Raw genomic sequence first — 11,598 nt, forward strand, 5'->3', positions numbered from 1 at the left:
TTATCGGCGTTCGTGCGTATGCCGGGAAAGAGACTGGCATCGGGCAGGCGGTAACGCGGTTGCTGGCGTGAGCTTTAAGATGCCACTGGCGTGACGTTGGAACGCCGATTTCAGACCTGTTGGGCGGAGTGGCAATCAGCCGGGCACAGATGGCAACACCAGGCCTGGGCGCTATTGCTGGTTGCTTGAGGTTGGGGGAGCGTCTCCGCCGACGTGGAGAAGGTGGTTGCAGGGTTGTCGTCTCTTGGCGGTTCTCGGCTCGGAGTGAAACGATGCCTAATTCTGAAAGCCCGTTCTTTGCTCGGTGACAATATTCTGGCGAATGGCGGTGCTCTTCGATGGCTGATTTTGCATGCTGGGCAAGACTATGGGCGCTGGAAGGAACGGCTGATTTCGCTAAGCGCATTCGCCAGACTATCGCCGGGCAGATAACCGACGGGATAGTTGCTGGCGGCGATGTCTTGAGGTGTTGATGGGTGCTGGTGCAACTGGACGAAGTGGTATCGTTCGGGGACGTGGCGCTCGTATAAAGATGGAAGTTTTCAACGCAGAATGAAGGACAGAAGAAATTTAGGACCTGTCTGATAAAACAGACTTTAAACCATCAAAATCCGAAAGACAAAGAAGCCATTACATAATGAGTAAAGGTCAGGAAAACTAACTATCCTAAATATATATACACCTTTTAGATTCATAAAATGGTGCCGAGACTTACAAGAGACAGACTCCCATACAATAATATTAGGAGACCAGCCCTCCACTGTCAGCGATGAACTGGATCAACAAGACAGAAAGTTAACAAGGATATCCAGGAATTAGAACTCATCTCTGCAGCAAGCAGACCCTGTGGAACATCTATAGACACCTCACCCCAAATCAGCAGAATAGCATTTCTTCTCAGCACCACATCGTACCTCCCAAAATTGACCCTTATAATTTGGAAGTAAAAGCCTCCCTCAAATGTACAAGGAACAGAAATTATAACAAACTGTATCAGACCACAGTGCAATCAGAGCTGGAGGCAGGACTAAAACTCAATCAAAGGCAAAACCAACATATGACTGAGCAACCTGCTCCTGAATATTTGTTTATGGAAATAGAGGCAGAAATAAAGATATTCTTTTGACAAAGTAGGAACAAGATACAACATACCCAGAATAAGACACATTTAAAGCAGTCAACAGAGAATTTATAAGCACTAAATGCCCACAAAGAGAAAGCCAGAAAAAGATAAAAAATTGGCCCTCTAAACTGCAATTAAAAGAACTAGAAAAGCGAGAGCAAACGTTCCAAAGCTAGACAGAAGCAAAGAATAACTAAAAGACAAGAACTGAAGGAGATAGAGACACAAAACACACAAAAATCAATGTGGGAGTTGGTTTTTGAAAAGAAGATCAACAATTGACAGACACTAGCAGGGCACAATAAAGAGAAAGAAAGAGCGGAATCAAATGCAGCGCAATTAAAAGTAATAAAGGAATATCCTGCAAGCCCACAGAAATATGAAACTACCATCAGAGAATACTATAAACACCTCTCACGCCAAATAAACTGGAAAACCTAGAAGAAATGGATAATTTCCCTGGACACTTACACTCTTGAAGACTAAAACCAGGAAGGATTCAGATCCTGAATAGACCAATAGTAGGCTCTGAGAGTGAGGCAATGATGTACCAACCAGAATCCAGGACAGATGGATTCACAGTAATTACCAGAGAGTATAAGGAGGAGTTATGAAAGTACCATTCAGCCTGAAACTATTCAATCAATAGAAAAAGAATCCTCCTAACTCATTTTATAGAGACCAACATCATCAATGCAATGGCAGAACACAACAAAAAGAATTTAGACCAATATCCCTGTTGAACATGATGCAAAAATCCGCAATAAAGCTGTGACGGATTCAAGCAACACGTAAAAGCTTTATCCACCATGATCAAGTGGAAGCTTCATCCCTGGGATGCAAAGGCTGATTTCTTGTCATAAAATCAATAAACATAATCCAGCATGTAAACCAGAACCAAAAGACAGAACCACATGATTATCTCAATAGATGCAGAAGAAACTTTGGGCAAATTGGCCTTGTTGCTGGCAGCTCAATAAATTGGTATTGATGGAGCCTCAAGATAATAAGAGCTATTTATGGCCAAAGCCAATATCCTTAAATGGGCAATGGAAAATTCCTTTGAAAACTGGCACAAGACAGGGATGCCTCTCACCCTCCTATTCAACATAGTGTTTGAGTTCTGGCCTTAAGACATTAGGCAAGAGAAAAGAAATCAAGGGGTATTTGATTAGGAAAGAAGAAGTCAAATTGTCCCTGTTTGCAGATGACATGATTGTATATTTAGAAATCCCATTATCTCAGCTGAAATCTCATAGCCCCTGATAACAACTTAATAAAATCTCAGGATACAAATTAATGTAAAAATCCACCAAACGTTACCCATACACCAATAACAGACAAACACAGTGGATGAACCCATTCACAATTGCTTCAAAGAATAAAATACCTAGGAATCCAACTTAGGGATGTAAAGGACCTCTTCAAGGAAGGGAGACTACAAACCACTGCTCAGTGAAATAAAAGAGACTTCTAAAACAAATGGAAGGAGCATACCATGCTCTTGGATGGAAGAATCAATATAATGAAAATGGCCATGCAATGAGTAATTTATAGATTCAATGCCTTCCCCATCTGAGCACTGAAATGAGGTTTTGCTGGGAATTAGGAAAAGAAACTACCTTTAGGGTTGAAGAGAGAGGCCCACTCACTCCCGGACAATCCCTGGAGTCAAAGAACAGAAGTAAGATCTGGCACCACCGGCTTCCAAGCTATGCCTGAGGCTACGGTGGCAGGCAGCATGGTACTGGTACCCAAAGCGAAATATGAATATTGGAGACAAGTCCTCAAATATTTTCCACACATGCAAATACATCTGATCTTTAATAAACCTAAGGAAAAACAAGAAATGAAAAAAATTCCTAATAAATGGTGCTGCCATTTAATACATACAAGTAGAAAGCTGAAACTGGATCCTTTCCCTTCGCCCTTATCAATTAATTAAGATGGTTAAGAACTAGTATTAGACTAATACAAAATCCTAGAAACCTAGAGCACCATTTCAGGACCTTAGGCATGGGCAAGAACACCATGTCTAAAACACCAACAAGCGTAAAGCTAAAATTGACGATGGATCTAATTAAAACTTCAAAGAGCTGCTGTGAAAAGAAACTTCATCAGAGTGAACAGACCAACCTGGAGATGGGAAAATTTTTGCAATCTACTTATCGACAAAGGGGCTATTATCTGGAACCTACAAGAACTCAAACAAATTTACAGAAAAACAAACAACCCATCAAAAGTAGACCAAAGGATATGAACAGACATTTCTAAAAGACATTCTTACAACAACAGACCTTATGAAAATGTCATCATCCTGGCCCATCAGAAATGCAAATCAAATACAATGGTCCATCCTGCAGTTAGATAAGTGATCATTTCGAAGTCAGGAAACAGCTGGAATTGCTGGAGGATGTGGAAATAGGAACACTTTTACTGTTGGTGGGATTGTAAGCTAGTTCCAACCATTATGGAGAAGCAATTGCTAAGCGTTCCTCGGGGATCACAGAGCTAGATGTGCCATGCTTGTTGTATTCCATTGAAATTATATACAAAATTCTCGTCATACTGCTCTAAAGACACATACACCGTATATTTATTTGCAGCACTATTCTGATAGCAAAAGACTTGGAATCAACCGTCCATCAGTGACGATTAAGGATTAAGAAAATGTGGCACATACACCATGGAATACCTATACGACCATAAAAAGGATGAGTTTAAAAATCATTTGCCAAGGAACATGGATGCAACATTGTAGCTCCTCAAGAACCGAAAAAGCCAGGCACGCATGTTCTCACTCATGGGTGGGGCAGACAATGAGATCCATGGACTCAGGAGGGAACATCACGGGAGACCTATCATGGGAGGGGAGAGGAGGATTGCATTAGGAGTTATACCTAATGCAATGTGAGTTGATGGGTGCAGCAGATCCAACATGGCACAGTATACATATGTAAACCACCACATGTGCACATGTACCCTACACAACTTAAAAGTATAATAATAATAAATAAATTTAAAAATAAAAATAAAAATAAAAAAAAAAAAAAAAAAGAAAATAACATATAATTAAAGACTAAAAAAAGGAGTTGATGCAGGAGGCTCAATATCAGAATAATATGAGTTTCTTAAAAAAAAGAGAGAGCATAGAAAAAAAAAGTGAGCATTTACCAAAGAAGTAAAACAAGAAAACTTCTCCCAAACAGAAATCTCCAAACTCCAAAGGTTTGTCAGATGCCTAATGTAATGAATGAAAAAAGGATGGGTGAACATAGCATGCAATTTCAAAACACCAGTGACAGAGATAATCACTAAAGTTTCCAAAAAGAAAAAAAGTAACCTAAATACCAAGAAACTGGAGCAAGACATGCATTAGACTTAATAAAAATACTGGACATAAGAAAATAGTAAAAACAACATTTTAAAAACTGCGTGAGAATTGTTTTTATATACTTCAGCCAAATTATCATTCGGATAAATATATTTTTAGATATTTTTGGACTGAAAAAAAGATGCACACCTTCTGAGGAAGCTAGTAGAGGACACAATTCATCAAAATGATGAGTAAGCCAAGAAATGAGGAATAATTCACGGTTCAGCAAACAGGACATCCAACACAATAGAGTGGCACAGGATAATCTTGACGTAACAAAACTAAGCACAGGCTTAGAGAGCAACTAGTTTAAGTTGAGGTGGGGAGTCTGGGAGGAGATCCTCAGACCCCTTCACCCCCCAACAATTTTTTTTAATGTGTGTGAATACTGGAAAAACTATTTCCAAATATTAGAGAGATAAATTGCAACATTAGAAAAAAATACAGCATTAGGTACACAGAAAACTAAACAAACAAGTAAAAGAGATATATATTTTTAACTCCAGAAAAATAAAATAAGGTATAGAAAAGGAAAAGAAATCATGGGGTATTTTCTGGCTCAGCATAACAGTCTCAAAAATTTTGATGTAACTATTTTGCAATCAGTGCTATACCAAGCCATATTGGAGCCTGAGGCAAAAGAAAAAATGAATGCCCCTATAAGTTTTGCTTTGTGTGCGGTGTGTTTTTGTTTTGTTTTTTGTTTTTAGCAACAGGGTCTCACTTTGTTTCCCAGGCTGGTCTCTAACTCCTAGACTTAAGCAATCCTCCCACCTCTGTCTCCAAAGTGATGGGATTACAAGTGTGTGCCATTGTGCCCAGCCTGTTTTTGTGTACTTAAAAAAATTGTTTTCTAGAATGTTAGTCAGAAAAATATTGAAAAATTTAAAAGTCGGAGAATTAAACTCATATTAGCTTAAATTTAAAAATTTTATTTATGCCAAAAACAGTATTATTTTATTCTCCTGGCTAATGGAAGCAAATGCATCAATAGTACATTTTCAAATCTAACTCTTTTCTTATTTTGTTTTCAAATGAGCAAACTGTCATGTACAACAATTTCTCTTGAACAAGTGACAATCATTAAAAAATGTTATATTAACCTCAGTTTACAGTAAGCTTCATTTGCAGGATTCCACTGTGGCTGGAATTGTTTAAAATTTCTGAATACCATTTCCAAATCTCTTTAAGATTGCACTAAGCAAAATATGTTAAGAAGATTTAGAAGACCCAAACACAAACTTGATTGCATGTTACTGATATCAAATGCTGCTTTAAACTATTTCACATAGAATTTCTACAGAATTTAAATTGTCAGAATATTTAAGTGCAAACTTAGTGGCTTGTTTTTGTAAATCAGATGTATTTATACAAAACAACTTTTCTCCAGTTTAGAAATTCAAAATCTGAAAACATTTCACTGAATTTTTTTTCTCTATATAAAATATGAAATTAGGGCATTTATAATCTTCATTTCTATTTAATAAGCACTGCCCTCATAATTATCAATACTCTTCACCCAGTGATTCATGCACTTCTCATTTGTTTACTTTTTTCATTTATTTTCAAATTTGAGAAGAATATGCATTATCTCTTGCTCAAGCTTTATGTTCATCAAATACGCTTTCAAAATTACCTTCAATTGTAAGCAAAGGGATAGGATTTTTATTAAGTGTGTAGCTTTATATATAGTCATGTTTACTGACTGTAAAGCCTTAGCTTCTTCCACTTGGCTCAAAATATACATACAGACAATCTGCATAACAATCTGTAATCTATTTGTACCAATATGCTTTCAATTTCAGCATAATGTATTTTGTCATTTGATATTATATCTCTTAATATTTGATAATCATCTTTGTGTGCAAAGTGTCTCAACTGCATTTATCTTGATGTCCATAAGGTAAGTATATGTGATTTTAATGTCGTTTTTAGACCAGACAAGAATATCCCGTTTGCTCACCAAATCCCCCTGCCCCTAAAATATATATCCTTTGTACAATACTAAAAAAGTTGATCATATTTAAATTCACAGAATACAGCATTTTTCCTGTTAAATTATGATGAGTTAAACAAGGAACAAATTTGGTATAATTATTTTGGGGGCAAACATTGGCTTGTATACCCCTGTATACACCTGAAACATTTGCTCCATTATATCCCTGGCCAGAATTTTTAATGTAAATGTGATAAATAGAAATGAAGACTACATAAAGAAATGAAGAGCACAGGAAATGGTAAAAATAAACGTAAATATAAAGCTAATTTTAAAGTTTTTAATTGCCCTAAAAAAAACTGTCTAAAGTAAAAACTGTAACACTGCATTCTGTGTATTTACAACATGTTTAAAAGTAGAATAAACAGTAAGAATAGAAAAAACACACAAATTGTCAATATCAGGAATGAGGGCATATCACTGCAGATTCCAAAGATTACAAAGACAATAAGGGATACTATAAGAAACTTTCTCATTATACAAATACATAAGATTATAGAGTTCAACATATTAGGTAAAACGAAACAATTCCTCAAAAAAAAAACTACCAAAACTCCCTCAAGAAGAAATAGATTTTTAAAAAACCCTGCATCTGTTAAAGAAATTTGTAGTTAAAAAATTTTTAAACAAAAAACTTCCTATGGTACAAAAGAAAGCTGCTTGGAAGAAGGCTGATACTTCTGTCTGGATTTCACTTATATTATGCACCATTCAAGACAAAGTCTTCAAAAGATAAATGCCAAGTCTACCTCACTTCATTACACTCAAAAAGAGGCAGTCATTAAGTAATAACAACATAAATTGACATCAAGAAAGCAAGTAGTTCAGCAAAACTATTTCTACACTCATCTATTAGACTGTTCGGTAAATAACATTTATATGATAATTCTGAGTTTTGCATTCAGAGTACTTGTTCAAGATAGCTAAAATATATTTAACATACATTCAAAATATTTCTATTTTAAAAATTAGTTTAACCTTTTGACAGTTAAAAATTATCCCAGAAAATTAAACCTGGAAAGATTAATTTTTCCAGTGTGCCAAATGACTGACGTTTTATTGATCTGAGGATTTTTAATTCATAAATTTATCTCCATTACTCACTAGTTGAACTAAATAACAGGCAAGTGAAATAAAAGATGTCTTTGTCAAAACAAGAATACCTTAAAATTTTACTTAGGGCTAGACATTTTTATATGTAATGAAAAATTTTAAATTTCAATTTTTTTCTTCCTTACAACATCCCAAATATTGTTGATGTATGCATGCTGAAATTGAAAAACATTTTTACATCATACCAATAATACTTTCAATGTATAAACCTTTAAGGTATAAAGTAAAACAAACTTTACCTTAGACACAGGTTCTTGTTCCTTTGTGGGAGCTTCTTTTTTTAATCTTGAAAACAAGATAAGTATTGAATATTTTATTTTATACGTACGATGGTAAAATATGAAACAGTTCTTTCTCTGCCAGCCTAAAATAATTAAAATGTAGATCGAAACTAATGTACATTTTATACTTTAATAGTAAATTGACCTCTGTAAATGTCTTAAGGTAAAAGTTAAACGTATGAGACTAAATAGTAGATTCGATAAATGTGCTAAATCAATAAAGACATATATTTCCTTGTTCTCTAAAAACAAGGGCACTTAAGAAATGTTCTCTTTGCTAAGTACAATTTAAAATAAAAGACATACATATTAGTAAAACAGCTTCAAAAAAAGAATTACTCTTTAAAAATTAAAAGCAGGTTATATGCTTTATAAGTAATATGCATCAGTATTTATGATTACAGGACTTAAAAAGTGAAAAAAGATAAATCTTTTATCTATTGTGAAATTCAACATGATAATGCCACTTAAATATATATTATAATTAACTTACTCCGGAGGCAGTAAAATCACAGAAATAATTAGAATTTTGAGGAATATATTCTCTTTAAAACTTCCATAAGCACTGCTCAAATATTAAAACTTATTGATTTCAAAAAATATTAATTATAACTTATTAAAACATTAACAAAGGTATATGCCATCCAGAAAATCTTGTAAAATAATCAAGTTAATCTAGGAGCTAGCTTATCCAAAGGATCTTTGTTTTAAAACCTGCAGAAATGACTAAATATTATTTGTGATATTATATATTAAACTCAATTTTAATCTGTGTAAGTAGGGTACCTATCTGATGTGAAATGTCATTAATCAGGAGTTAAGTGATACATAATTTTATGAAGGCTTAATAGCTATACCTAAGGAATAATATATTTAACATAAGCAACAACTATATTATCTTAAATTTCATTGACCAAAAAAAGATATCTAATAGGATAGAAATGTCAGTCATCCTAAAAGCTATCCTTATGGCTAATGAATGACACAGACTTGGCAAAACCCTCCTTCTTTATCCATCCTTTGAGGGCACAGTTTTTAAAATTAGGGCTATAAATGTTAATACTTTGCTAAATATTAATAATTAACTATATGAAATTACTTATCTATATTTTAGTTATTAGGCAAAACTGCTACTTAAAATAGATTATGTCCTTTGTAAAACCACTATATTGGCAGTGCACTACAATAATTTACAACCAACTTGTTAAGCCAACTGAAATGAGTAAAACTTGCACAAAAAATTGACAAAAGACACAAATGTCAATCATTTTGGGGGCTAAAGATTTTGTAATTGTCTCGAGTATTTAATTGTGCACAATACTTATAAAGATGAGATCACATCAAGTATACAGTATAACTTCACTGGTTTAAGGAAGTATAAAAGGAAAATAAGTTTTAAGAATAAAATTAGTTATAAAGTAGTAAGAAAACGTGAAACATTAGTCTAAAAAAGCAAAAAGCATGAAAAAGCAAATTAATGAAGTTTTGAAATAAATGTGTATATTACAACTCATTTTTATTTCTATGCATTTAGTCATTTTAAATTCAGTTTGAAAAACAAATTGGTCATAGAACAGTTTAAATATTTCATAAAAGATTTTTCTCCCTCAGCTTATCGTTGTAAATGTTATCAAAGTAAGACCTTTTATATTCTTATAAAAGAAATATTACCATGCTAATCATTTTAGCATACGCCTATTATAATACATTAATTGTATGCAGGTATTAAAACGAGCCCCATTAAGTATGTTCATTATTGCTGGCATTTCAACAGAGGAAACGCAGTCCTCTTGCTATCCCTGCGATGGGGGTTGGTGACAGAGGTTTTTATTACTCTTTATCGTACTGGCAAGAAACTGGTAGGTGAGAACACAGTAAGTTATTGAAATAACCTGCATTAAGAGGCCTATGATTTCAATCTTGTTTTGTGCCTTTTACCTTATTAGTACTCTCTTTAAGGAACAGAATCGTAATAACTAGTGAACACCTTCAGAAAAATAAATCTTAAAAATATTTAGAAAAACACACAGTAAATTTTAAATTATAAAATGCATCACTAAAATGCACACTAAAATTTTGAACTATAAAAGTATACTTTAAGATTAATAAATTTTAATACAACTACTAACACATCATTAATACTTTTAGAAAAGAAAAATTGTCTTACCTATAATTCTTATTTACTAAAGATACCTGCTGAAATAGTCATTATTTTAGACATTCAATTACTTTGGTAGAAGACAGTGAAATTTGCTAAGCTCAAAGTTCTGAGCTACTGACCCGTCATTAGGTAATTATACTTTTCACCTGTGAATGTTACAGTAATTTTTAATAGAAAAATATAGTGTAGTATTTATAGCAAACACTATTTAAAATTTAAATGCAAAGAGAACAGAAGGACTGACTGGTGATCAATTTCAACATCATTAGTGATCAAGATTGCAAGTAAATAATTTTTCCCCTCTATGAAAACCTGCTGAAATAGATCTTTCTGATGTATTTCTACAGGATAAGCTTTTTCCTCTAAAGACTAAAATAGCCCTATTTGCATTTTTCTGCACGTCTTAGGAGCAATCCATACAAAATTTTTGTTTTGTTTTGTTATGGAGACGGAGTTTTGTTCTTGTTGCCCAGGTTGGAATGCAATGGCATGATCTTGGCTCACTGCAACCTCCACCTCCCAGGTTCAAGCGATTCTCCCGTCTCAGCCTCCAAGAAGCTGGGATTACAGGAGCATGTCACCACGCCTGGCTACTTTTTGTACTTTTAGTAGACAGAGGGTTTCATCATATTGGTCAGGCTGGTCTCAAACTCCTGACCTCAGGTGTTCCGCCCGCCTCAGCCATCCAAAGTGCTGAGATTACAGGCATGAGCCACTGCGCCCAGCCAATCCATACAAAATTTAACATTCTGGCTCACTTATAGTGGTATGTTCCTTTGAAGTTTCATTCACACCATAAACATACCATGGGGTAAGGGGAAGAACTGTAAGGGGAAAAATATTCAGATTCATTTCAGCTAGGCCACATTCTTTCTTTCTGATGACATTTAAAAGCCAAAAATTTCAATGCTAATGTTAGAAATGTAATCTTTAAGAATATTTGTAAGCATACTAACAAAGTTGAAAAGAGGCTGTAAAGCAACCAGTAGTAAAGTCAGCTAGTAATCATGACCTTCCACTTAGCCCAGGCATGGTGGTACATGCCTGTAATCCCAATGCTTTGGGAGGCCAAAATGGGAGGACCACTTGAGACCAGGAGTTTGAGACCAGCCTGGGCAACATAGTGAGAGACCTCATCTCTACCAAAAAAAAAAAAAAAAAAAAAAAATTAAAAATTAGCCAGGCGTGGTTGTACATACCTGAGTCCCATCTCAGTCTCAGGAGGCTGAGGCAGGAGAATTGCTTGAGCCCAGGACTTTGAGGCTGCAGTGAGCCATGACTGCACACTGCACACCAACCCCCTGGCTTGAGCAAAACAGCAAGACCCTGTCCCAAAAACAAAAAACAAAAAACAAACAAACAAAAAACAGCAGAATAAAATAAAAAGATTATTCACTGAGACATTCAGGGACTAAATTTAATATAGTAATCATCAGACTAAGAAATAACAGTAAAACATCTACTCTACCATTTCTGATCATTTGTTCTGAGAATTATCAATACATTTATATTTGGAAAGGATGCCTGAGCAAAACATCTATCAGGCTG

General features: G+C 34.6%; 1 protein-coding gene across 14 annotated transcripts in view; it reads right to left on the reverse strand.

The window, feature by feature from the left end:
• Positions 1-11,598, reverse strand: part of LOC116268596 (zinc finger protein 280D) — a 107,255-nt gene that overhangs the window by 15,125 nt on the left and 80,532 nt on the right. For 13 of the 14 annotated variants that reach the window (XR_004185433.1, XM_031669254.1, XM_031669253.1 and 10 more), the window contains one exon: positions 7,848-7,893. Coding sequence is in view for 12 of the 14 variants with exons in the window: in XM_031669254.1 (XP_031525114.1) it covers positions 7,848-7,893 (46 nt within the window). In the remaining 2 variants the exon portion in view is untranslated. Of the gene's footprint in view, positions 1-7,847; positions 7,973-11,598 lie in introns of all 14 variants that reach the window. The other variant, XR_004185434.1, reaches the window with a different exon arrangement.

This window comes from Papio anubis, chromosome 7 (genome assembly GCF_008728515.1).
Source record: "Papio anubis isolate 15944 chromosome 7, Panubis1.0, whole genome shotgun sequence".
NCBI classification, from domain to species: domain Eukaryota; kingdom Metazoa; phylum Chordata; class Mammalia; order Primates; family Cercopithecidae; genus Papio; species Papio anubis.